This window comes from Panicum virgatum, chromosome 5N (genome assembly GCF_016808335.1).
Source record: "Panicum virgatum strain AP13 chromosome 5N, P.virgatum_v5, whole genome shotgun sequence".
Taxonomy (NCBI): Eukaryota; Viridiplantae; Streptophyta; class Magnoliopsida; order Poales; family Poaceae; genus Panicum; species Panicum virgatum.
In genome coordinates this window covers 55,100,349-55,127,720 of record NC_053149.1, presented here as the reverse complement: position 1 = coordinate 55,127,720, position 27,372 = coordinate 55,100,349, and the positions used below count along the sequence as shown (strand labels likewise).

General features: G+C 49.6%; 3 protein-coding genes across 9 annotated transcripts; all 3 read right to left on the bottom strand.

Annotated features, from left to right (window-relative positions):
- Positions 1-226: 226 nt before the first annotated feature.
- Positions 227-7,646, bottom strand: LOC120672403 (probable complex I intermediate-associated protein 30). 4 transcript variants are annotated; one of them, XM_039952782.1, is made up of 8 exons: positions 7,245-7,646; positions 3,721-3,800; positions 2,950-3,063; positions 1,920-1,982; positions 1,514-1,605; positions 979-1,059; positions 795-893; positions 227-716 (listed from the first exon to the last, which is right to left on the bottom strand). In XM_039952782.1, the coding sequence occupies exons 2-8, from the start codon at positions 3,770-3,772 to the stop codon at positions 528-530; spliced, it is 690 nt and encodes a 229-aa protein (XP_039808716.1). In that variant the 5' UTR covers positions 3,773-3,800; positions 7,245-7,646; the 3' UTR covers positions 227-527. The 4 variants fall into 4 exon arrangements, with proteins under 4 accessions (XP_039808716.1, XP_039808715.1, XP_039808719.1 ...); XM_039952781.1 differs by having other exon boundaries at positions 3,721-6,611; positions 7,245-7,598; XM_039952783.1 differs by having other exon boundaries at positions 241-732; positions 3,721-6,611; positions 7,245-7,598.
- LOC120672402 lies at positions 3,945-5,648 on the bottom strand. Its single transcript, XM_039952780.1, has 2 exons — positions 4,848-5,648; positions 3,945-4,816 (listed from the first exon to the last, which is right to left on the bottom strand). Exons 1-2 carry the CDS (start codon positions 5,624-5,626, stop codon positions 4,726-4,728), a joined length of 870 nt encoding a protein of 289 aa, XP_039808714.1. The 5' UTR covers positions 5,627-5,648; the 3' UTR covers positions 3,945-4,725.
- A 237-nt stretch (positions 7,647-7,883) lies between the features above and the next one.
- LOC120672401 (probable galacturonosyltransferase 15) lies at positions 7,884-20,053 on the bottom strand. Of its 4 annotated transcripts, none has more exons than XM_039952776.1 (6): positions 19,564-20,053; positions 19,381-19,439; positions 17,672-17,848; positions 9,018-9,587; positions 8,629-8,925; positions 7,884-8,528 (listed from the first exon to the last, which is right to left on the bottom strand). In XM_039952776.1, the coding sequence occupies exons 1-6, from the start codon at positions 19,766-19,768 to the stop codon at positions 8,244-8,246; spliced, it is 1,593 nt and encodes a 530-aa protein (XP_039808710.1). In that variant the 5' UTR covers positions 19,769-20,053; the 3' UTR covers positions 7,884-8,243. The 4 variants fall into 4 exon arrangements, with proteins under 4 accessions (XP_039808710.1, XP_039808711.1, XP_039808712.1 ...); XM_039952777.1 differs by having other exon boundaries at positions 17,672-17,836; XM_039952778.1 differs by having other exon boundaries at positions 19,130-19,439; positions 19,564-19,694.
- Between the last annotated feature and the right edge of the window lie 7,319 nt (positions 20,054-27,372).

Sequence of the window (27,372 nt, the reverse complement as noted above, 5' to 3'; positions counted from 1 at the left end):
TCTGAATACCGCAACCATGCCGCCTCCTAACAGGCGATTCTCAGTTCCATCAGGAGGGTAAAAAAAGGTGCGCACAAAATCTAAATCAAATAATATCAAATACAAACAGTGGTACACAAAACAGTTCAATAGAAGGCAATTCCTAATCTGGAACTACAGGCAGGACACATGGAACATCGATGTATTAGCTGATCAGATATTAGCGAGAAAAGCAACATTTATCCAATTGGGGACAAGTGCTGCATTTTTAATTTAATCATTTATTTATAAACCTCAAATGGAAAACAATATTTATTATTCATTGGTGCCGAACTGCAGCAGCCTTCCATGTTTACCAACAAACATGGAAATTTCATACACGTAAAAGTACATACAGGAGCGGGCAATCTGAACTACTGTTACTCATGTAGTCATGAGGTTTTGGTCGCTGACAAAATTCCAGCAATGGCAGCGCCTGGTGAAACAGAAGAGAAAGAAAATGCCATTGCCATCCTTGAGCGCTCAAATAAGACTATGACTCGTGGACCTCAGAGTGTTCTCAATGCCTTGATCCAATCAACTTCTAGCCTAAAATCACCAGTCCCAGTCTTGGCACCAGGAACACCGCCTTCTGCATTTACAGAGAGAGACATCCCCACAATACGAGCAGGATTCATTTCCAACTTTGCCTCAATCACATTTCCTCTCCATGTAGGTAAATAGTGATCAAGAGGGATCTGAATGAAACAGAAACTGGTGCTTATCATAAATTTTCACATATTTTGGATTTTGAATGGTTGTAAACTATATTTTACCTTCAGTATTTGCCATCTGCCCTGAGGTGTGTACACAAAAGCCTGCCATGAATTATCTTCTTGTTGTCCTGGTGAATTCACCCAATTCTCTGTGTATATCTGCATTTAAAAGATTCAGACTATGCAGAACAATACTGACTGGAGATCAAACGTTCAAGGATGACTCTTGGCTGGGAATACATACGGTAGATATGTAGCATCTTCCATCCCCTTTGATCTTCATTGCTATTGTATCATATGCATCAAGGTCAATGAAACCATCAAACTGAAACACGCAGCAAAGAGGACTTTTCTTGTATCAACACCTAGCAGAATAACTTCTGCAGAAATTCAGCATGTATCTACTTAAGAAAGTACATATGTTTCTTATTTTGTAGATTTAGAATATAGTCTTATGTAAGCATTATTTACTGAAGCCTAAGACACCATATATGAATTCACCAACCTCCGGAAAACAATAAAATTTGATCAAAAGGAAGTCCTAGCATGTTCGACCCTCTTAAGCCTAGTAAGGGTATACTTAGTATTGCAGTTGCATTTAGAAGCACTTCTATTTTGTTGTATTTGGATAGCAGATGATAACTGCTTCTCAAGACCTTCAAAAGAAATCTTTTACTAGCATCGGTGACAACATTTGTGTGTCTAAGGATAGCACAACATTGCCGAAATGGGCTGAACATTTATGGAAGTAACAATCCCAACATCAACCAGAACTGTACCTTCTTTGATCGCATTCCGCAGAATCCATAGCGCCTGATCCTCCATGTTGAGTCCTCAGACATATCCGAAGAAAGATTACCAGAAAACACACCTTCCAGAATGCACATGTAAAATAAAAAAGATGACAAAGTTGTCAAGTTTACAAACAACAGCTGGTGATGACAAAGTTGAAAAGCTTGCAAACAACAGCGGGTATTCACTGATAATTGGAATTACTCAGAGCCTCAGACAGTTCCTAAGAACAACACTAGAAGGCATTTCATGGTTCATGATGTTTATGATGCAAAATGAAAGACATTACATTTCATCATTTTTTTTTCTTGTAACAGAAAATTAATAAATTCAAACCTAACTTCAAATGTTTGGCACAAGCAGGGAAAGTTAAGAACGGTCAAACAGTTATACCAGTTAATGAAGTATCTGCACCAGCAGTGCTATCAGTTATCTCCAATGATGCAGAAGATAAACCTGGATAATAACCCAATCAGATTACATGAAAAAGTATACAGATTTAATAGAGATGTAACTGTAATGTATTATCTTTTTAAGAGAAATATGGTCTATCGAATTCACAAAGAGAAATAGGAAGACAACTCAGATATTTAATCTAAGACACAGCTATATCACTACAAGTGTGAATGTTTTTCCTGTTCATACAGAAGAGGAAGGTTCTACATGTTTGACATCGGCAGCTATCTGATCCATTGCTTAATAAGTAGCAACAAGTGATACAGTAGAACACAAGTTTAAGCATTATCGGATATGCACTAGTTGAAAAACATAAGGGTGGTCAAATCCAATTTGGATCTTATTGCTGAGATCCAAATTGGATTTGACCACCCTTATGTTTTTCAACTAGTGCATATCCGATAATGCTTAAACTTGTGTTCTACTGTATCACTTGTTGCTACTTATTAAGCAATGGATCAGATAGCTGCCGATGTCAAACATGTAGAACCTTCCTCTTCTGTATGAACAGGAAAAACATTCACACTTGAAGAAGCATTATATATGACCACTGCTCAATAATAATCGAGACAGCAAAAAAAAGGATGACAATGTAGGCAAAGGAAGAATTCGACGAATGGATTGCCTGCTATATTTCCATGTAGTATAATAGTTTGTAATCTGTTTCCGTTGAAAGGATTTCCATGTAGATAAATAGTGTGGCCTACCGGGACAGCATTGAAGTGAAACACGTCATTTCTAAAATGAAAAATCAGAAACTCAACAAACCATCTTCTTAACTTATTCTGAGAAAGAACAAAACTAAACCACTTTCAACACCAGCCAATCATTAATAATATGAATCATGCATAGGTATCTTCCAGTCGCAAAACACAACAAACAAATTATGCTACCGTTTCAGACTTTCAGTATTTAGAGAAACCACAGCAATTCACATTTATAAAAGTAAAATTAAGTGAGGCAATACCTCCGTACTCTGAATCTGAGTACAAATGCCACCTTTTCAGCTCATCTTTTGAGTTAAAATTGAAGATATATCTTTCGCTTGGTGGAATTAGATCATCTGAACTCCATACAAGAGCTGCCAATTAAGATATAGGCAAAAAAAAACATAAATATAGGCCAAAATATTTAAGAAGGCTATGTATTCTCGAGAAGAATGTATTCTTCTCACTTATAAAAGAACAATTTCTATAAGTTCCTTGGTTTCAGATGAGTAGAATCTTCTCTTCCAACAGAAACATCATAAATCCCGTATACCATACATTTATTCCAAAATTTCAAATTGCAATGCATGAGTAACAGCAACTAAGATGTCATATATACCAGCTAAAGGCTACTAATTGTAGATTTGGAATCAAACTGACATTATAGTCTATTCATAATGAAACTTCAACAATCAATATGATTAATATGTAGCTGTCAATCTGATATGCAAGCAAATTCCATATCGTATATAATTCTCAATAACAATTCATCACTAGGAAAATTCTTATCCTGCATCCTAGCAATGCAATAAACTTTGTGTGACATTCCGACACAAGAAACTCAAGTCCTAATGCTCGGTAGAGAGAGCCATGGCCTCAACCACACCTTTTTCAAGTTATTGCTGAACGGCAGCTCCAAGGTTATGTACGGCAAGGCTACGAGCAGCATTAAGCGTGTTTCATCGCGGAAATGAACCAAACAGCAGACAGCAATCTCAGCAAAAAGGTTCTGGTTTCTGGGAAGGAGCTACCTCTCTTGGTGGCGTTAAAGGAAGCTTGCCACAAAGCTCGCAGCCTCGACATCAGGGGCGGAGGATAATGAAGACCAACTCTGTGTACATGACACGCATCAAATGAATCACAGTAAATTCGACAGGATTCAGAGAAAGAAGGATCGGTCTGATGCCGTAGAAAAGGGGGGAAAAAAGGAAAGAATCTAATTCCAGGGGCGGACCCAGTATAGGATCGAAGTTAGTAGGTAAAAATACATGGTCAGATCCCAACACAAATAGCACAGTTAGGCTTAGTTTGGGAAGCAGGGGGTAGCTAGCCCAGGGAAGGCACCCCACGTAGGGATTATTACGTCAATTGATTTCCCTGGGTGCCATTCCCACTTGGGTTAGTAAATCCCCGCCTCTATTTGGAGAACCAGGGGAGGAAACCCTAGAGCAAAAAAAATAGTCTTAAAAAATCAGAAAAAATCAAGGAAAAATAAGAAAATGGGAAACTGTGTTAGAGGAGTCGAGGGCCTAATGGGCTAAGGCCCAATAGGCCCTTGACGATACCCGATGTTATGAACGCTGATGGGATCGAGAGGAGAGAGCGCTGAGGGAAGCGGCGGCGGCGCTACAGTACCCGCGGTGATACAGTACCGCGGGTACTGTTCACGAGGCGGCGGCTGCGAGGGCGAGAGAGCGGCGGCTAGGGTTGGGGGCGCTGGGAACGCCGGCCGCGCTTCGCCCACGGCCGGCAAGAGAGAAGGGATTTCCTTCTAATCTCTTGCTTGATTAGATTGATACATCTCCTCTCTTATATAGAGAGGTTTACTTGACCCCTAAGCAAGCGACTAATTAACCCTAATAGGCTAAGGCCCAATAGGCCCTTGACTCCTCTAACACTACACCCCACCTGGACATGCAGCTCGTCCTCGCGCTGCAACCTAACAATGACGCTAATGATGACTCCACTAGATGCAAACCGAAAACCTAAGAACAAGCCTTTTACATCTCGGCTTATTTTAAATAAACTGCAATTCTTTATTTTTGACTCTTGAAGATACGGCGGACACCCTCCTTGTGCTGGACCTGCACGTAAGTAGCCGCCTGGATCCCATGGAGACCATCGGAACGAGAGGGGAGGATAGGTATGGCCACCGGAAATTAGTCGCGACAGCGACCAGCGGAGACGTCCTCGTGGTGGCCGGTGACGGAACGTGATGGCGCCAGGCAATGTGCCTCCGCCGATGTCAAGGAGGAAAGCGCCTCCCCTATCGCTGCTGTAGAATTGGAGTTCGCTACCATGCATGCGCGTGAAGACAGCGGCGAGTTGGCACGAGCGCTGGTGGCCGTCTGACGGGGCGAGGTCGCGCCCCCATTTGTCGAGGTTGCGCCCCCAATTGCCGAGGTCGATCGCTGTCAAAGCCGCCTCTTGCATCTCCAAGCGCATCTTCTGTAGCCGTCGCCGCGCTAGGAGGCCGCGTGCTGCAGCCTGTAGCCGCACCGCCGCCGATGCCTGGATGCCATCCACGCCCCCGAAGAAAGCGCGTGCGCAGTGCTGTTGCGGTGGCGCGGGGCTGGTGGTGGTGAACGGCGGGATTGACGCAGGAGGGAAGGACAACAGTGCCGGGCTGCTGCTCTCCGCGGCAGCCAGGAGCCCGCAGGCTGGTTGCGGGACCTGCGGCGCGACGAAATCCTCCGGGATAACCGGATCTAACGGCAGAGGCGGCTGCGCTGAGGGTGATGGCGTGCCTTTGACCGCCGCCAGCCGCGTCAACTGGTGCGAGGTCGCCGCGATGGAGGAAGGCGGCAGGCACTCAACCGGCGTAAGGGCTGCCGTCGGCGGCCACCCGGGTGCGGATGGCGGGCACACGGACGGCGAGGGCGGGAGCACACGGGCGTCGAGGGCGGCAACCAGACGGGCGGCGACGGCGGCGACCATACAGGCTTCGAGGGCGGCCACGCGACCGGTGCCAGGGCTGCCATCTGTGCGGAGAAGTCGTCCACCTGGCGCTGCAGGAGAAGGTCGCGGATCCCGGCCAACTGTTGGCCCAAGTTGAGGACGGCGGCGGTTAACTGCGCCGGCGTCATGACGAAGTTGGGGGGCGTCGCGCCCTGGGGGAACGACGAGGATGGCGCGGTCGAGGACGAAGAGAGCGCGAGTGCCATGGTGGACGACGGTGGCGGCGGCGGCGGCGGTTGGGGGGCGGAGGTCGCAGGGGGGCCTGACATCTCTGATACCAGATGTTATGAATGCTGATGGGATCGAGAGGAGAGAGTGCTGAGGGAGGAGGCGGCGGCGCTACAGTACCGCGGGTACTGTTCACGAGGCGGCGGCTGCGAGGGCGAGAGAGCGGCGGCTAGGGTTGGGGGCGCTGGGAACGCCGGCCGCGGGGCTTCGCCCACGGCCGGCAAGAGAGAAGGGATTTCCTTCTAATCTCTTGCTTGATTAGATTGATACATCTCCTCTCCTTATATAGAGAGGTTTACTTGACCCTTAAGCAAGCGACTAATTAACCCTAATGGGCTAAGGCCCAATAGGCCCTTGACTCCTCTAACAAACTGATTGTTTGATAATTGTAGCAAGTACTCAATACGCAAGACAATGCATTGCATGATCATCCATACATTCAAATTTATAAATACAAATGCCAACCCCATGTCTTCAGTACAAATGCCAACCTCAAGTCATGAGATTCACAATGCATGTTTGCTGCTAAATAAACTCATCTTAGTTACTTGGCACTTGCATCCAACCGAGCGGCATCATATCTTGAGGTTTACCACCACATAGAGCAGAGCAATGCATAACGGTGGTGCACCACTTCCAACTTATAAGCATCAAGTTAAACAACATCACAAAATTTGACTCCAGCTCAAAACTTCTACACCCTGAAGATGCTAGAGCAGCAATGCAGATCGGACATCTGAGAAAGCAATGACAGAACCAAGCCAGATCAGTCAGTCCATCAGGAATCCTCTCCCTGGATCATATGAAAAAAAATCTGAATCCCCTCGCTAGGATGAAGTTATTGAGTTGTTATTCGAAGCAAGTTCAGTTGGAGGAATTATCTGTCACAAAAGATGCTCAGCAAGAAAGACACACCCACCTATACCAATTATCCATTCAACCTACGCCTGACTAATGAGTAATGTTCTAAGATCAAGAATCATTTTGTTCTTTAATTTGACGGGACTGTTCAAGAGAATTTATCTCAAACTAGAGTTTTCCGATCGATCCACATCAATCAGAGCAATAATCAGCGAGTGCACTCCTGCCAACCTGGCGAACCTCTCGTTGCTCCTGCTCGTTACTAGCACTTGGTTCAGATGGCCATATATATTTGAAGTGGTTGATTTTATTAACTGATAAACTGAGTACACAACAACTAAAACCATATCATAACATAATTAATGTAAAGGGCAAGAAGAAGAGCTGATGGAGTGGTAGATGCATGCACAATCCAACCTACTGCTGCAGGCAGGTCGCCATCGTCAGCTGCAAACAAGTGCTTTGCATCGTGTGCTTTCAGGGAAGGAGGAGGTGGAGGAGGACGTACTTGGCCGCGGCGCAGAAACCGGATCTGCGCTGACGAGGGGCGGTGATGACGCGGCGGCTGGACGGGGAGACGGACGAGCAGCGCTGGATGGGGAGGCAGACGGCGGCACTGGGTGGGGAGGCAGACGGCGGCGCTGGACAGGGAGGACACGGGGGAGATGCCGGGGAGGAGATGGAGGGCGGCGCAGACTGGGCGTGACGGTAGAGGGGCGGCGCCGTTCAGAAGGTGGAGGCGGCGGCGCCTCGACTCGGGAGGCGCAGGAGTCGGCGGTGCTTGCTCGGGAGGCGGAGGAGACGGCGGCGCTTGACTCGGGAGGCGGAGGCCTCCTCGTCCAGGGAAGCGGCGCCCGGACTCGGGAGGTGGGGCGCACCGGCCCCAGGGGAAACGCGAGGGGCTCCCCCCGCGGATGGGCTTCCAAAGGCCGGGGAATTGTAGACCGGGCTCGATTTCCACGTGAGGCGCCATCTCAGGGAAAAGGCCGGGAAAATGAGCTTCCAAACTAGCCTTAGGGGTTTGGGTGTTCGATTTCGTACAGCATGAAAAGAAGCGAATGGAATGGACGGACATACCCTTGGTGGGGCGGTGGGGAGGGAGGTAGGGATTGACCAATCATCTCAACAAACAATAATGACGAGGGGATGGAATGAAACATATCGAACATCAACTAAATATTTAAACAACCATGTACATCTTATAGTTGAAGATGAATCCTACATTACGGTTTCTCTGGAAGTTTTGTGAAGTACTCTGTGGTCCGGAATAAATGCCCCCCTGGCCCCCTTGGTCAGTAATTCAGTATATATAACATCAAGCAGTTCTAGTGTCACACTGAACTGACTAGAATATACCCATCGTGTGCAGACTGCAGAGCCTGAAGGTGAGGAGAGACTGCAGGCAACACCTACTTCCCTCTCCCAGAACCCCCAGCTCTGCACCGGTAATCCTGAACCAAATTACTGTACTTGTTTTCCTCCAGGCTCGATTTTTCTGCTGCTCCATTTACTGCCATTCGACGACACCGCATCCCCGTAAGAAACTATCCGACGCGTTCAGATGGCCGAGCCACAGCTGCCGCAGCTCCGGGAACGCGACCTCCAGCCACGGCTTCCGCGGCCCGCTGAAGTGCAGGACGGCGGAGAAGCGCGCCACCTCGGGGTCCGGCACGCGCCAGCCGAGGCCCGGCAGATGCCACAGCGGCTCGATCGCCTGCACGCGCCCGTCGAACGCGATCAGAGCCGGCGGCAGCGAGGCCATCTGCCACAGCCTGAATCCCGACTCCCGGTTCTGCACATGGAGCAGCGGAATGTCAGAACGAATAAGGTGACTGTACTGTTTCCATTGCTCCTGGCATGGTAATGTTCAGAGTTCTCGACAGGGAACTAGCCTTTTGTAGCCAGAGCTGGTACGTCTCGGTAACGTTCGTTCGTCGCCACGCGTCGAGGTCGACGATGTTGACGCCCCACGACCAGGCGCATTGCGAGCCGAGGAGGCCTGACACGGCAGGCTCCGAGAAATTCAGGTGATCGCCGAAGGTCTTGTCGGCGCAGATGCCGCCGCCATCGTGAGAGCCGACCGCGCCGATGATGTTCCCGTCGAGGTCCTGCTCCCACAGCCCGGTCAAGTCCTTGCGCACCACGACGTCGTCGTCGAGGAGCATCACCCGCCCAAGCTCAGGGAAGAACTGCTCGAGCAAGCTCGTCAGACCATGCCAATAGTTAGCACAAATAAAGCTCATCAAATCCAGACGCGTGACCGTGCAGGCTTTGTTTTTACCTCTGGGAGATGGATCTTGAGGTAGTTCAGCAGCGAGAACGTGCTCGGATTGGACGCTTCGAGGCGTCTGTGCTCCCTCTCCGCTGATCCGCCACACCGGTGATAGTCCAGCGAGCTCCTCTGCACCTCCTCGACCGTCCTCATGACCGAGGCGATGACGCCGCCGTCGCGCCAGTCGAACTGGTGCAGGCCCTTGACCTCGACGACGGCGGGCGACGCAGGGTGCAGCGCGAACCACGAGTGCATCGGCACGTAGCTCTTCTTGTCCGTGACTACGTGGAACACCAGCCTGCCCGGGTCGGCGGCGCTCCGCGCGGCGGAGGCCACCGCCACGGCGGCCGCGAGCACGTTGTCGGTGACGAGCGCGACGTGGAGGTACGAGGCGTCGGTGAGGCGGGGCGCGTGCTCCGGCGGCGGCACCGGGGAGCGCGCCGCCGAGTTCACCGCGAACTCCTCGGCCAGGCGCAGCGTGAGGCAGTGCACGCTCTTGGGGACGCCCAGCGAGGCCAGGTGCCGGTTGAACAGCGCCCGGACCCTTGATTTCTTCACCTTCCGGTCCATCTTCAACAGCTGGGGGGACACAATTTTGTTTTACCAAGAGTCAAATCAAGATCAAAGCTCATGTAAATACTTGATCTTTGGAATGCAATAGTTCGTATGTAGAACATTTTTACGAGAAACAGTGTATTTTGCACAAGAACCAAAAAGATTTCCCGATGTCCCCTTGACAAGGGTCGTTTCCTGCCATTTTGCTAAAGCTTTACTTGGGCCGTGTTTAGACCAGGGAGGTGCAAACGCAAATTTTTTTTTGCGTGGGAATCTTCCCAATTTGAAATACTAAATGAAGTCTATTTACAAAATTTTTTGCACAGATGGGTTATAAATCGCGAGACGAATCTAATGATGCTAATTAATCCATGATTAATCAATAATTAGCGGACGGTTACTGTAGCATCACTGTTGCAAATCATAGATAAAGTAGGCTCATTACATGCGTCTCGTGATTTACAGCCCAACCATGTAAAAAGTTTTGTAAATAGACTTCATTTAGTACTTTAAATTAGTAAGATTTCTTTTCACTTTAATGCGTTTACGGCTTTTTTGCGTTTAGGGGTGGGATCTAAACACACCCTAAATGGCGTCCCGCTCCAGCCATTTCCTGGCACGTCGCAAAAAAAAATTGTGGCCGTCGATCCGCCGACCAACGGCCATCGGCTGGCCGAGCTCCTCCTCCTCCTCCTCGCGGCCCGCTCGCCGACCGCCACCGCACGCCCCGCCGTCGGCCCGAGCTCCAGCTGCCTGGTCCCGGCTCCCCGAAGCCGGATCCGGCGCAGGAGAGAGATAGAGGGAGAGGGAGAGAGAGTGTCGAAGGACGGAGGGAGGGGAGGGGCGCAAGGCAGCCGGCCGCCGCCGCTCTCCACGCGGGCCCGCCGCCGGGCCGCGCCTTGCCTCGAGCTTGAGCATGAACGCGCTCCGCTGGGCCGGATTGGAGACGACGACGCGGAGGATGTGCTGGACGGCGCGGAGGAGATCGGATGTGTAGAGGCCATGGCCGAGGGCGCGAAGCGCCACGACCACCTCCGCCTCCAGCCTCGCGCCTCCGCATCCCAGCGTGGGCAGCCCCGCCACGACGCCGACCCTCCACCTCCGCCACGACGCCAAAAAGAGAGAGAAAGAGATGGGGTGAGACAGAGGAGAGAGACACACAGACGTCTTGTTCGGCTGGCTGGTTCAGCCAGCAGCAACAGTGTTTTTCTCTCACGCCAAATCAGCTCAGCCACCAGCCAATCAGCCAGCCAGCAGTATTTTTCTCTCACGCCAAATCAGCCCAGCCACCAGCCAGCCAGCCAGCCGAACGAGGCCAGAGAGACCAGAGACAGACCGAGAGGGAAAGGGAAAGGATAAGGATCGAGATTTTTTTTGACCTTTCCTTTTCTCATAATTGTATTTTAGTCCACTAGTACATCGCTGGGCTCGATGCAAACACCATACGGACCCCTGACATCGCTGGGAACATTTGTCCGTGTTTCGTTGTTTGAAAACTACGCCACACAAAAGTTTTTACTGAAACCTACCCAAAGCTCTCTGGTGTCAGGTTAGGTATGCAAAACATTTGCATGCTGGGCTGTGTTCATTTCACCCAAACTCTTTTAAATTTTTCAAATTTTTCATCACATCGAAATCACATCGAAATATTAAATATAGCAAATGATTCATACATGAAGTACTAAATGTAGGTAAATAGAAAAATTAATTGCATAGTTTTGATGTACGTTGCGAGACGAATCTTTTGAGCTTAGTTAGCTTATAATAGGATAATATTTACCACAAACAAACGAAAAGTGCTACAGTATTCTACAGTGCCCGATGTGATCTTTTCTACCAGATTTTCGCAGATCTAAACACACCCCTCCTGAAGATCATGTCCATGTATGCCTACATATAGGGCACGAGAAGCAAGGGCATGCCAATACGACGAGATGAAGGAACAAAAGGACATGGCCGAATTGAATCTGATGATCAATAATAGATTTATTTATAATGTTTAAAAAAATAAAGAGTGTATCAAGCTAAGCACGGTCTTCTTCCATGTATCAAATAAATTTTCACAAAATATAATTAAATGGTAAAAAACATGTATCATTTGCACAACACTTACATACGACCTATTGTAGTATTCAATACAAAGTTGCTTAGAAATTTAAAATCTACAGCTTTAATATATAGTACAATTCCGAATTCAAAACACTTGTACAATCCATACGCATAAATATTTACGGACGATCAATTCTACCTACGACTCCGACACTGAAACATGTTCACATCAATAGCTTTGTAGTAAAACAAACCGCTCAAAATTTTAGAACCTAAAGCTTTGCTACACAAGATACTTTAAAAATAAATGAAAACAAAAAAAACTATAACCAAAACCACTAAATATAACAAAAAAGAGTTCCATTTCCATATCAAAAATAATATCCTACTTAAATAGTACTACCACAACAATGGAGAGTCCAAAATATATACCATGCATTATCACAACTTATACGTAGGGGTGGTAATAAGGCATGGGCCTAATGCTCTCTTCACAATACATTTTTAGTTTAAAATTAAATAAGACTTAATCTCGGCTCTTTTAGAGCCCGGCCCTTAGATTATCCACAATATATATGCATACATCAACAAGATATTCACTAACTAACCCAACCTAGCGCGACAACGCCGCGCCCCAGGTTTTCTAGTGTGGAAGATTAATACTCGAGCCGTGGAGGACGCGTGGGACGGGAACACATGCACATATCTTGTACACACATTATCACTCATTTATATCATGAAATTGATATTAATATTTGGAATTAAAATATACCGAAAATTGCCTAGATATCTAACAATCCAAAAACCTAATTGTGTTAATAGGCTTTCGGTATCTAGCTTTGCTGCATCAATCAAACCACCACCTTTTGATGGTTCAAATTACAAACGTTGGCAAGAGCGGCTTATACTGTGGTTAACACTATCGAGAATGATCCATGTGAAAGAGGGTAAGCCTGAACAATTCTCTCCAGAGGAAGGGAGTGCGTTCGATGAGGCTGATATTCTCTTTCGAGGCTTGATCATTAGTGTTCTCGGTGATAACCTGGTGGATTCTTATATCCGGCTGCCAACTGGCAAAGCATTGTGGGATGCTCTTGAGGCTCAATATGGAGTATCTGACGCCGGGAGTGAGTTGTATATCATGGAGCAGTTCCTTGAGTACAGGATGGTCGAAGACCGTTCTGTAGTGGAACAGGCTCATGAAATACATACTCTGGCAAAAGATCTCAAAAATTGCAACAAAGAGTCCCCATGTGTGTTACCCAATAAGTTTGTGGCCGGAGGTATAATCTCTAAGCTGTCACATTTTTGGAGGGACTTTGCTACTTCTCTAAAACACAAGAGACAGGAGTTCACAATAGATGGACTCATAGGGACTCTTGATGTTGAGGAGAAGGCGAGAGCAAAGGACATACGTGGGAAAGGAGTTGTTGGTGCTTCAAGTGCCAATCTTGTTCAGAAGAACAACTCCCACAAGAACAAGAAAAAGCCACCGCAGAACCAACCAAAGACTAAGAAGACAACCACTTTTAAGAAGAAGAAGAAGACGGGAGCTTGCTATGTGTGCGCTAGTACGGATCACTTTGCTGCAAAGTGTCCGAACCGCAAAGGCAACGACTCCGCCAACATGGTTATTAGCGAGCCTGGAGGAACTTCGGGGTACGGTAATTTATTACCTACTGTTCTTTCAGTCTTTGGTTCACCCGAGTGGTGGGTTGACACTGGTGCTAATATTCATGTTTGTGCTGATGCTTCTTTGTTCTCTTCTTACCAGACCGGCGGGACTTCCTCCTTGCTGATGGGGAACGGATCACATGCGCGTGTTCTTGGTGTTGGTACAGTAAATTTGAAGTTTACTTCGGGGAAGACCGTGCAGCTGAAGAACGTGCAGCATGTCCCCACCGTCAAGAAGAATTTAGTCAGCGGCTCTCTACTGTGTAGAGATGGTTTCAAATTAGTCTTTGAGTCCAATAAATGTATCTTGTCTAAGTTTGGTACTTTTGTTGGAAAAGGTTATGAAAGCGGAGGCTTGTTCCGTCTTTCTTTGTCAGATGTTTGTAATAAAATTGCATACAATGTTATTAACGTTGATGAAACAAATGTTTGGCATTCGAGGCTTTGTCACGTTAATTTTGGTTGTATGATGCGCTTAGCTAATTTGAGCTTAATTCCAAAGTTCACTTTTGTCAAAAAATCTAAGTGTCATGTATGTGTTGAATCAAAACAAACTCGTAAGCCTCATAAGACCGCGGAGGCAAGGAGCTTGGCACCCTTAGAATTAATTCATTCCGATTTGTGCGAAATGAATGGAGTGTTGACAAAAGGTGTTAAAAAATATTTCATGACTTTGATTGATGATAGTACTAGATTTTGTTACATCTATTTGTTGAAGTCAAAAGATGAAGCTTTACACTATTTTAAAATCTATAAAGCTGAAGTAGGAAACCAACTTGAGAGAAAGATCAAAAGAGTTAGGTCAGATCGTGGTGGCGAGTATTTCTCAAATTTATTTACTTTATTCTGCGAGGAACATGGTATTATTCATGAAAGGACGCCTCCCTATTCACCTCAGTCAAATGGGGTTGCCGAAAGAAAGAACCGCACTCTAACGGATTTGGTTAACGCCATGTTAGATACAGCAGGACTTTCCAAGGAATGGTGGGGTGAGGCTATATTGACTGCATGTCATGTCCTAAACCGTGTTCCTACAAAGAATAAAGAGATAACTCCATTCGAGGAATGGGAGAAGAAAAGGCCAACACTGTCATACTTACGTACATGGGGTTGTTTGGCAAAAGTGAGTGTGCCAATAACCAAGAAACGTAAGCTTGGACCTAAAATTGTGGATTGTATCTTTCTAGGTTATGCTATTCACAGCGTTGGATATAGATTTTTAATAGTGAAATCTGGAGTACCTGACATGCATGTTGGTACTATAATGGAGTCCAGAGATGCTACATTTTTTAAAAACATTTTTCCCATGAGAGATGAAACAAGTTCATCTAGGCAAGAGTTCATCGAGGATGATAGCTCTGCTGAGCCGATAGAACACAATGAACATACACTTGTAGAAAATCATGAGGAGGATAACAATGATGCTCCGAGAAAGAGCAAGAGACAAAGGACTGTAAAGTCTTTTGGTGATGATTTCATTGTATACCTCATAGATGATACACCCAGAACCATTGAAGAGGCATATTCATCTCCTGATGCTGACTATTGGAAGGAAGCAGTAAGGAGTGAGATGGATTCTATTATGTCTAATGGAACCTGGGAGGTCGTTGAACGTCCTTATGGATGTAAACCGGTTGGATGCAAGTGGGTGTTCAAGAAAAAGCTTAGGCCAGATGGTACTATTGAAAAGTACAAGGCTAGGCTTGTGGCCAAGGGTTATACCCAAAAAGAAGGAAAAGATTTCTTTGACACTTATTCACCAGTTGCCCGATTGGCCACAATTCGAGTGTTACTTTCCCTGGCAGCCTCTTATGGTCTTCTCGTTCATCAGATGGACGTTAAGACGGCTTTCCTCAATGGGGAGTTAGAAGAGGAGATCTATATGGATCAGCCGGATGAGTTTGTATCAAAGGGTCAAGAAGGAATGTTTTGTAAGTTGTTAAAATCTTTATATGGTCTCAAGCAAGCGCCTAAGCAGTGGCATGAAAAGTTTGATAGAACTTTGACCTCTGCCGGCTTTGTTGTGAACGAAGCTGACAGATGTGTGTACTATCGCTATGGTGGGGCTGAAGGAGTGATTTTGTGCTTGTATGTGGATGACATACTGATCTTTGGCACTAGCCTTAATGTGATTAAAGAAGTCAAAGAGTTTTTATCAAAAAATTTTGAGATGAAGGATCTCGGAGAAGCTGATGTTATCCTTAATATAAAACTGGTAAAAGAGATCAATGGTGGGGTGATTCTTACACAGTCTCACTATGTGGAGAAGGTGTTAAGTCGCTTTGGTTATAGCGACTATAAACCTGTCTCAACACCATATGATGCCAGTTTAATTCTTAGAAAGAACAAAAGGATAATGCGAGATCAGCTGAGATATTCTCAGATCATTGGTTCATTAATGTATTTAGCGAGCGCTACAAGACCTGACATCTCGTTTGCTGTAAGCAAACTGAGCCGGTTTGTTTCAAACCCGGGAGATGATCATTGGAAGGCTCTTGAAAGAGTAATGCGCTATCTGAAGGGGACAATGAACTATGGAATTCACTACACCGGGTACCCAAGGGTACTAGAAGGGTATAGTGATTCAAATTGGATTTCTGATGCTGATGAGATAAAGGCCACAAGTGGATATGTGTTTACACTTGGTGGTGGAGCTGTTTTCTGGAAGTCTTGCAAGCAGACCATCTTAACGAGGTCAACTATGGAAGCAGAACTCACAGCATTAGATACCGCCACTGTTGAGGCTGAGTGGCTTCGTGAGCTCCTTATGGACTTGCCGATAGTTGAAAAAACGTTACCGGCAATCCTAATGAACTGTGACAATCAAACGGTAATTGTCAAGGTGAATAGTTCAAAGGATAACATGAAGTCATCTAGACATGTGAAAAGGCGGTTGAAATCTGTCAGAAAATTGAGAAACTCCGGAGTTATAGCCCTGGACTATGTTCAGACGGCTAAAAATCTGGCAGATCAGTTTACAAAGGGTCTTTCACGAAATGTGATAGACAATTCATCTATGGAATTGGGCTTGAGACCCACGTGAGTCATTCTATAGTGGAAACCTGTCCTATGTGATCAGAGATCCCGTGAATTAGGATGGTGAAACAAACTAAAGTCTGACTGTAAGAAGAGAACCTTTGTGAAAAGGGCTCATTCCGTGTATAAGGTGCATTTCTCTTCTAATCTGTATGACAGGTTGGTCTATACCTTAATGTGTGCCAAGTGGTTTCTTTTAAACAAATGAGTTGTTTTCTTGAAACAAAGATGTTGTCCTACAGAACATCTAAAAGGAACACACCTATATGAGTTTGACCACTGGTCATGGTCTATGAGAATTGGGTATTCTCTAGAAACTCATGAAGGGCCTGGAGTATGACTTATAAGCTCCAAACCGCGGGGATGCTTTTGCAGCCTAGTACCAGTGTAGGGCTCTGGTCAAACTTGTTTGCACAAAACTGGCAATTCAAGGCATAGTCCATTGCACAGTTGTGAATAAGTGTAGCCTTTGTCCTAGATGGAAGTTCAACTTAACAGTCTCTGTCGAATACTGGTATATCAATGAGGGAATGAGGGTATTTCTAGTGTGGCTGGTTAAAACAGAGGGTTAATATCGTCACTAATGACCGGACATTGAAGGCTCTTTACGACGTCCAGGTTCGTTGAACCTGAGGCACATTAACTGCCGCTCATCAAAGCCATTCATGATGTCCAGGTTCGTTTAACCTGAGGCATATCGTGCCTATATAAACCAGCACCCTCTCCTCTCATCCTTACTCATCTCAAGCACTCATCCAGGTACTCCTCTTCAGGAGACCTCTCCCTTCTCCCTCAGCTGCTTTCTGCCTTCCCCACCGCTAGCACTGCGCGCACAGGTCTAGCGAGAGCAGGGCCTCCGGAACCTCTGCTCGCTGAAGGTCCTGCACGGGATGCGGGCAATTAGGTTTTTGGGGAGCGTCTTGACGCGACTGCTCGCTCCCTGAACGACTCCTTCGTCTACTTCCCGGCGTAACCGCTCGTGCGAACGACTACTTCGTCTACTTCCCGGCGTAACCGTTCGTGGGACTGCACTGCGAACATCTTCCTGCATCGACATAGTTCAGCTACTTCGAGCAAGACCAGTCGAATAGCATGTCTATTCCAGCTGGTAACGGCGCAACTGGTGCCTCCGGCACTGGTCCCGCCTTGGGGTAATTACTAAACCTACTCTGGTTTAATTCTTTGTTCATGCTTATTAGTGAGAATAACATAAACACATGCACATATCTTGTACACACATTATCACTCATTTATATCATGAAATTGATATTAATATTTGGAATTAAAATATACCGAAAATTGGCTAGATATCTAACAGGAACAAGATTAGATAAGTTTACACCACATACCATGGCCATCATCTTGACCGCCACGGCCTCCATGTCGAGCCGGCCGCCGTCGTAGGACGCCAGCATCGCGCCCATCTCCGCCTTGAGCGCGTCCAGGGAGTCCGGCGCCGCTTCCACCACCACGGGATCCAACAGGGTCGCCGCCCTGTGAGTCCTCCTCCATTCCTTCATGAATTCCTGACGGTTCCAAGGACCCATGTGAGAAATGTTCAACTCCTCTTGGGCCTTGGCAGGGAAGAAGGTTTGCCAGACCCACAAAAAAAGATCCTAAATTGTTACATTGCGTGTACATGCAAAGACTGAAGCCAGCATTTGCTCGAGCAGGACGTTCTGTTGTACATGTCAACTACATAAATAACCGCCCCAGGCAATGATCATGTAGACAGTAGGTTTCTCATAAGGAGCTGCATGAAGCAATCAATCTCGTGCATGATCCTAATTCTGTTTGGATCCATCGGCTAATTGGTAGTAGGCAGCTAATTTAGCTATAGTGGATCCAAATAGAACCAGCTTGTGCATAACTAAATTTCTTATAATAAGCTAAATATCAGCTATCTAATTAGCCGGTTCAACTCAGCTAATCAACTAATAAATTAGCTGGATGGATAGAAATGGAGTCTTAGATCGGGACGAAGTCACGAGGGCGCGCATGGAGCCATGGACGTTGGCTGGCTCCGGTAGTCAGGCTCACGAGCCACGGATCCCGCGCCCGGTGCGAGATCATCCACGTAGCTCCAAGCGCAAGGCCCCATCGGCCGAGCTGGATCGTATGCCGCCGTGACGCGTCCTAGGCTCGTAGCCAGAGAACGAGGGAATCCTAGCGAGCGAGTCACAGCCTCACAGGTGAGGCGACTTGCTGCCTTCCGGCTCCCGACCTCCCGCCCGTAGCGGCTGGCAACAAAGCATGTCCCATCCAAGCCAAGCCACCAGCTCGTAGGGCCCGCGTAGGAATAATGGAGCGCGGCAGTGCAGGTCACGCCAATCCACTCCTGCTATAGTCCTGATCCGATCCGCTGGACTGTTGGAGTGGCGCCCGGACCTCGTCAAATTAGCCCGTGTTCAGTTCCAAAAACCAAAATTCCAAAAAAAATTTCCGGCACCCGCATGGAGACTTAAATCTAGACGAAATAAAAAACGCATTGCGACTGCTGTCTGTAAATGGCGAGACGAATCTAATGAACCTAACTAGGCTGTAATCAGACGCTAAATTGCTACAGTGATGCTACAGTAAACAACCTCTAATGATGGATTAATTATGCTCGTTAGATTCGTCTCGCGATTTACAGACGATTTCTGTAATTATTTTTGTGATTAGTCTATGTTTAGTACTTCAAATGTAGAACGATGTCTTTTCAAAAATTTTACACTGCGCAACCAAACAGGGCCTAGGCGGCCTGCGCAACCAAACGAGTTCTGTAATTAGTAATTAGCTTGGTCTGGCGGCGTAACCCGGCCTACCTGTCAACAGGACGGCGCCGGCGGCCACGTGGTCGCCGACGCCGCGACGTGTTGGCCACCGGGCCCTGGCATTCCCGGCCGTCCCCGTGAACGCCGCTCGCCGCCAAGGAGCCGAACCGGATAGAAACCGCGTGAGGATCGGAGCAGGCCGCCTGCGCCGTGGCCTCGCCCCCATTTCGGCGCGACCGCGACGGCGAGCCTATCACTCTACCAGCCTGACGCAACGAGCTGGGCAGGTCGGACTCACTTACCTCCATCGCGTCGCCGCCGTGGAGCCAGCGCCCGAGCCCCGCCCGCCAGTCCGGGCACCCTGCTCGAGCCCCATAGCAGGTAGGATTACGCATCGGAATGGAGTAGCAGCATCCTTCCGGGACCGACCGGCACCGTACGCGGTACGGGAACGGCTACTGCGAAGTGAGAGGTGACGGCCTTACCGGTCGCGGAAGGGCAGAGGGAGGCGCCGGCCTCGACGGCGAGGAGCGCGGCGCGGAGGAAGAGCACCCCGGCGAGGAGCCCCGTGACGACGGCGGAGCGGCACCCGCGCCGCGCCGCCGCCTGCTGCTGCTGCTGAGGCTGCGGCGGCTCCGCCTTGGGCTTCATCGCCACTTCGTCAGCGGCCGCCGTGATGTACACCCTCATTGCCGGCCACGGAACGACTCGCTCTAGACGAGGCTGTCGCCGGCCGCCGACGCACTCATCAACCTGCTCGCTCTAGCTCACCGTTCAAGTAACGAAGCCCCCCGAGCGGCGCACGGCGCGAGCGGGCAGCAGAGCGGTGGCGGCGCGGGCAGGGGAGTGGGAACGCGCGGGCAGGGGAGGAGGGAAGCAGAGGGGAATGCGGGGCATCGTCTGCGAGTGGGTTATAGCGAACGCAAGTTGGGAGTGGCGCGGCGTGAGGGGAAGGCCGGCCGGCTCGCTGTCGGCGAATCTTTTTTTTTTGATGCCTCAACTCTTCAATACAAGCTGTAGTATCCGCTGTTGGCGAATCTGGAATTCCGCTGAGGAGCAGAGCAGAGCAGAGCAGGGGGCAGGGCCGGCGAATGGGCGACGGGGTTGCCGGATTTGACCCCCGGAAAGCGACCTCGGCCCCGCGAGCCGCTGATCCCGAGCCAGACCACCGACGCGAGCCCGCCCTCCCGCAAGTTGACGCCGACGCTGCTGCCTCGTGGGACAGTCACACATGCTGGCACATCGCCGGCGCCGCCCGCCCTGTGTGGCTTATCCGGAGGTGCAGTGCCGCGTCGCGCTGACGGAGTCCCAGTCCAAGTCCAACGGAATCGATCGATAGGTTAGCTTTCGCGTTACGTGCCCTGTCTGGCTCAGCGTACGAAACCGCCATGTGACCGCGCGTGGACTGTGAGGCGCCCTCGCTTGTTCGAACGCTAGCTAGGTGCGGTCGCCAGCCCGGAGTTAATGATGCTGGTTGAGAGAGTGGCCGCGGCCTCTCGCCGTTCGGGGCATGGCCTGGCGGCCGGGCGAGCCGCCGCCGCCCGCCGGTACAGTACAGGCAGGGCTTGAGTTGACTGCGTTCCGTTCCTTCCCTGCTTCACAAATCGCAAGCGGTAAGCGACGCTGCCGATCGGTGAAAAGCTGGAAATGTTGCGGCACAGGACGCAGCACGCAGTCGTGCAGCGGGACGAGTCATTCCGACGAGTCATCGTCAGGGTTCACCATTTCATTTTCCGGTGAAATCCCGGTGATCGGCGGAAACGGAATTCCGTTCCGGAATTTCGGTGGATTTCGGACGAAATTTGTTGAATTTTGAAACGAAATATATCGAAAAATACCGAAATTTCGGATCCCGGTAAGTAGCGGTAACGGAAAAAAAACCGAAATTTCGGCGAAATTTCGCCGAAAAGTTAAACCCTGGTCGTCGCCCCCTCGCCGCAGTAATCGCCGGCAACAGTGCGGCCGTGGTACGTGCGCGATCTACCCGGGTGCAGTGCCGGCTGGTGACTGGTCCTTGGGCGACCTGCTGACTTTTTCTCGCCTCTCCCGTGCCTGCTGCTCAGTGGTCGCGGCTGGTGTCCCTGCCCCTGCGGCGCGTCAGATGCCGCCGGGATGCCTGATCTCCTCGTCTCGAGTTACTGCTGCCCTTGGTTGAGCCTTGAGTTCAATCCGGATGTTATTTGGTTCTCGGTCACTTGAACCTTGCCGGATGCCGGGGACCATGCGCGTGCCGCGGCAACCTGCAGCGCGTGCTTTTTCACCGAGCCGAGCCCCACCGAGGCACTGACTGGTGTCGCCACGCTCGCCGGACAGCGGTGGCGACCTGAGGACGCCACCGCCACCGGAGATGGACAAGACGACTGACGGGAGGGCTGCCGATCGTGCTCAAGCTGGGTTGATTGCTTGCAGACGGTTTTCTGATCAGAGCGTGGTACTCCGATCCTGCCTATTCGACGAAGCGTACGCTCGATACTGTAGAACTGTGCATAGGTTGCATCTATCGGCAAGACGCAACGTAGCCTGTAGCCAAGCCAACACACAGTTCACGGAGTCGTCACGACCAAGCAAGCGAACTCCGGCCCGTTCAGGGCGTCCTCTGTACCGGGAGCTTGTCTGCCTGCCTGGAGTGTGGAGAAAGCATGGCTACCTCGGCGCTGTCCCGTGAAATTATGAGGTCAGCTCGAGACCATGCAGATCAATCGCCCTGTTTTCTGGCAGGCCGGTCACGATTTCTTTAAAAAGTCAAACTTTACAAGTTTTAACAGCAACCAGTAAAGATTTATATGCACAGCAGTTTGAATAGTTTCGTATTTCAAATATTGCTTAATATGGCATTGGTTTTTGTAGCAGTTGATACTGGGATAAGAGGGTTGATGGTCAAAATATACCTGATCTGGCGTCTTTTTTTAATCCCAACATGTCCACTAACGAACCAAGGGAGTAGTTGGTTAAGACTTAAGAGCACAATTGTTGCATTGTTCCTTTCAACACTGCCTGCTTAGTTGCCTCATAGCACTCGCATTATCTTCCACCTCCACAAACCTGGTTTAATTCTCCATTCCATGGCACGTAAATGAGGAGGCCACAGACTGACAGTGGACGTAATACAGCCAGCACGGTGTATCCATTCCATGGATACTTTTTTTTGTTTGAAAGAAACGGTTACGGATACTTCGTTCCTCCTTGTGGAGGATGAAGAGAGCCACAGCCACAGCCCCCGTTTGTTACCGTCCTGAGGTGTGAAAAGAGAAACTTTTGCAAAAGCTGATGGGAACGCATACAGCCAGCACGGTCTGCCATCGTGCTTCCGTATGACCGTATTGGCATTCGACAGCAAAAAAAAAAAAAAAATCTACTGAATGTCAAACGCACGCGACGTGGCACATGCCTGGAGCAGCAGCTTTCACGCATTAGTTGCAGCAGGCGATACGGTAGCTGCAAAATAGCTTTCCCGCACAAGGATGGACCAGATTTAATTGCCGCGTAGCCCCTGATCTGATGGCGTTTGATCTGCTCGATCGTCTGCCATAAAAGAAGATGTTTCCTTGGCCAGAAGGCTCGTGGCCGAAAGTGGTTTTCAGGTTACGTGAATGGCCGACGAGAACGCCCTTTTTCTTTCTGTCAATGTGCGAGCTGCGAGGTGTAGAGTATCAGAGTATGTACTAGTATAGAGTCTAGACAAAGGCGCTGCTGGCCTCTCCTGGGATGAAAAAAAAGGATGGCGGTGGTCTGGAAATAGTAGCAGTTACATATATCACTCGCAGTTAAACTATTGCGTAAGGTGGAATAATTTTTAGAGTAAATTGCATCCGGAATACAACAATTAGGTATGCGCGTGCAAATTGGTCCATGAGCCTATAATCTTCTTAATCCAATACGTGAAATTGACACTTTGGTATGTCTACGGTCCAAATCCCACTATATCGCGTATTTTTCTACTGTGAGCATGATATAGCAATGCGAACAGCTCAGCTCGCCGTACTAGAGTAACTCACCGTAGATGTTGTATGTGGCTTACAAATGAATCCTCATCAATCTAGCTGAAAAAAATATTCGCACACACGCTGAGCTCGCAGCTTGAACTACAAAGGATATGGATAGTTTGTTGGCTATTTATAAATCTGGAATGATATGAATGTGCTTTCTCAAAATTGATTTCCGTGATATGATCCAATTTACTCTAAAAGGTTTGTACAAGCAATATGCATTAGAATCAGGTTTGTACAAGCAATGTGCATTAGAATTGAAACGGATCTGAGGAACAAGCTTAACATGCAAAATGTTCAAGGCATGAAGACAAAATGTTCAAGCTAACTAGGCAAAGCTTTTATGCCAGCATACAAACAATACTATGCTTCCACCATTGAGCAAATTAAGGGCAAGAACAGAGTATTGGGGCCACCATAGGTAATTGACTGTATTAAGGAGGATTAGTTTTGGCCTGCCGATGTTGAAGATCCATTACCACCGGCAGCGGCGGCGATTCCTGATGTCGAGTGGCCCGTAAATCTTCATGCATTCTGTTTATTTTACTAGCAAGCCGTCCATCAAGCAGAGCGAGTGCTTTCGATGAGCCAGGTTGCAATGTTCGAGCCAACCACCTCAGAGCCACAAATACGCAATGTGGTGGGATCTGGACCGTAGACGCACCAAAGTACTAAGTTTATGTATGTTATCGCCAGGGTTAATTTATGGGCCGCGAGTGAGTTGGGCTTAATGAAGAGTTTGAAGAAGGCTTACGAATCGGCTCCTGCATGAGCATTTGGGCCTTATAGGCCGTGTATCATTAGATTTAGTTCAGATTGAGTTAGAGATAGAGTCCGATATGGACACATTAGTTTAGATTGTTTCCCAAGTCTCCGGACTATAAATATGTACCCTATGATATTCGTAAAGAGAGAATGTCATCACGTTTTGCAACAACAATTCTCGGCGCATCGCCACCCCTAATTCTAGGGTTTCATCCAAGTAAGCGTCATGTTGCCCTGATCGCTTCTTGCGATCAGGGCAACATTGTTCTTGCCTTTACCTTGGTATTACTCGTACCGAAGCATTTTTATGGCGAGTAGTGCTAGTTATCTGTTCATAGCATGATTTTTAGTAGATATATCATGTTCTTATTGTTTACCATCTACGAATATCATGTTTTCTCTATGCATTCATGCTTGATCTTAAGCTAATTCTCGTTGCAGAGGGTTAGTTGCGTAGAGTTAACATCTTGCTTCTTTTCCATCTAGTAGATCCAATCTGTTACGGTTTGTTCTTATTCTATAAGGATTAGCTCAATATCTGCTAGGTTAGGCCCTGCAAACGGATTAGATGTTCCGGTGACGTAATAGATGCTTTATTTTAGCCTTAATAGGGATTGTTCCGGAAATCGGCTCTTGCTAGTTCTTAGGCCTCTGTTTTTTTGTTATGGTTTAGTTATCTGTTATGTTCGCTAGGCCTAGTTACGTGTAGGATGTTCCGATCTAGTGGTGAAGCTTTTACTGTTGTGGATCGGATCAGTTAGATTTAATTGAAGCAAGTTTCTCATAATTATTTACTTTATTAATCAAAATCTGGATAGATGCAGATCCAATCTGACACCGGGACTCGATCGGTTCCTTCAAGCCGATGCAAGAGTCGTCCCGGGGAGCCGACCACGGCTCGGACTTACGTTTCCACGTGTTTGTGTATGCAGACAAATCGTTGCAAGCACGTTCGCACCTTCCTGATCGGGTATAGGTCAGGTGGCACGCCTTACATTCTCCGGAATCTTCGGCGTGTGCCGGATTGCGGGCCGTTGTCCGAGGAAGCAGTGCCTGCCAGCGCCCCGACGACCTCCCGGCTCTTCGTGTTGCCTGTCGCTACTCGCTGGTGGGTTTTGACCGACAACAATATATCAGATTAAACAGATTACAAGTTTATGGACCAATTTGCACTCATGTGCCAAATTGTTGTATTCTGGTTGCAATGTACTCTATTTTTTATATTATTGGAGCAATTGTCCACACAAAAAATTGTCCAAGTGTGATTTAATTTTAAGATTTCGTTGCAAGGAAGTCGGATTTTGATTTGAATATATAATTTTTTAAAAAAATAACAGACTGGTAGTCACACGTTTTACCCCTAATAGACCCCCCGGCGGCCAGCCGCCCCAGCCCCAGAGTTAATGAATGATGCTGGCTGAGAGACTGACCGGAGGACGAGCAGGCAGGAGCGAAGCGCTCGTCGGCTCGTGATGGTACGTATCGACCGACGCGGCACGGGTCCCGTGCTGTGTCTATTCATCGCGCGCGTGGGTGCGAGCGCTCCTGTCGCAGAAGGAAGAGAGGAAGAAGAAGCCACCGCTACTGTTCATCTTCCTCGCGGAGACGAGCGCGCCGGTGAGGGGTGGGAGGTGGGGGGAACGGCCAGGGTGGTGGAGGGCGGCGGCGGACCTTTAGGGTTTCGGGTTGCCGGGACTGCCAATGGCCGGCGGCCGTAGAAGAGGGGGCCGGGGGCGGCGGAGGACCGGCGGCGGCGGCGGTTCGGCCGGCGGAGGGCGCGGCGGTGCGGGAGCGCCGCCGGCCGGGCAGGTCCGGACAACCGGTGGGCGGTGAGCGGCGGTGGGGGCGAGGAGAAAGCCGCGCGGCGCGGCAACGAGCTCGGTTAGCGTGGCGGCGGCGGCGGAGGAGCTACGGCGGAGGCGCTTCTGCGATGGATCTTCCCCAAGTCGCAAAGTGCAACAAATAGACGTCCCCCGGGTCCCGTACCTCTCGCCGTTTGCGGCATGGCCGGGCCGAGCGAGACGCCGCTGCCAAGCCGGTACAGGCGCTCCAGTTGGTGGCGTTCCCTGCCTGCTTCACAACTGGTGTACCCAGCTGCGTGGGCAGCGAGCGCCAGGAGCAGCCGCACAATTTGTTCTCTCTTGTTGCCAGCAAGCTGCGCGGCGCCCTCTGAATCGATAGCTAGCTCCTTCGCTGCACCAGCAGCAACAGGTGCCGCGGTAGGTGCAGCGTCTGGTGAGCTGCGACACAGATGCCATGCCCCTGGTGTAGCACTAGCTGGTTCCCGGATCTTGCACCTGTGTAGTTGGTATTCATTCCCAGCACGTACACAACGAAATGGAGGGAGCGACCAAGCTATATCACAAAATAAAGTTTCTAGCCAAATGATGCGAATTTTAACACCATCCTATATATGCAAATCATACATGCATATATCCGAGCTGCTCTCTCTCACGATTTCACATTGCAACCACCAACCCCTTGCCCCTCGCGTCGCCCCCGCTATGCGACGGAGGGGCCCCTCACGCCGCCGCTCCAGCTCCCCCCCGCCAGCTCCCCCTTCCCCTCGCCGTCGCTCGAGCGGGCACCCGGAAGTCCGGTGGCTGGCGAGGAAGGCGACGGCGGGGCAAATCGGCTTGTGAGGGTCTCTTGCGCCGGGGCGGGCCGGCGTCATGGGGCCATGGCGTCTCGACAGTCGGTGCTGGCGGCTCGCGGCGGCGCCGGCATGGCTGGCCGGATCCGCCACCGGCAAGCCCGGATCCGGTGTTCCTGCGGCCGGATCCGTCGACGGGAGGTGCGGGCGCGGCCGGCGTTCTTGGTGCCCTGCGACGTGTGGGCGGGCCGGCGGCACGGCGTCCTCGCACCGACTGATCTGCAGCGGGCTGGAGGCGTGGCGCGGCGGTCCTCGCCGCCGCCGGAGCCGAAACCGGCAGGCCGCGTGATGGTTACGAGGGCAGCGGCGGGGCTGCATCTGCCGGCTCCAGGGGCGGCGCGGCCGGTACCGCGTCACGCAGCGCGACGGCGTGCAGCCGCGGGCGTCTGGCCCCATACGATGTGGGGGCATGGAGACCGTGTGCGGTTGCGGTCGGCGAGGAGGATGGCCCGGCGAGGGGAGTCGGCGTCGTGAGCTCGACGTGGATGAGCCTGAGCGGCTGGGCGGTGGTGGAGGAGCTGGCCGACATGGGCGCAGCGTCGGCTGCCTTTGGGCTGCGGAAGCCGAGGCGAGCAGGCCAGTGAGCGGGAGCCGGCCTCTTCGGCTCGCAGGCTGCGGTGATGCTGCGTTTGGTGCTGCTAGCGGCGAGCAAAGCGTAGGTCGGATTAGGGCGGCTTGGCGTGTGGAGGCGCGGTGGTGGTGTCGTCGCGGAAGGTCATGGCTTTGGTGCCGGATCGCCGCATCGTGCGCTTGCAGCTTGAGGTTGGATGCTTCGGGAGAAAGCCCTTGCCGGCATCGCTGGCAGGATGACGGCGGCATCCTTGACATCGTTTCCCTGTTGGGGGCGTCATTTCTGGAGCTACAACTCTGCTGCACGAGGTTCTCTGGGT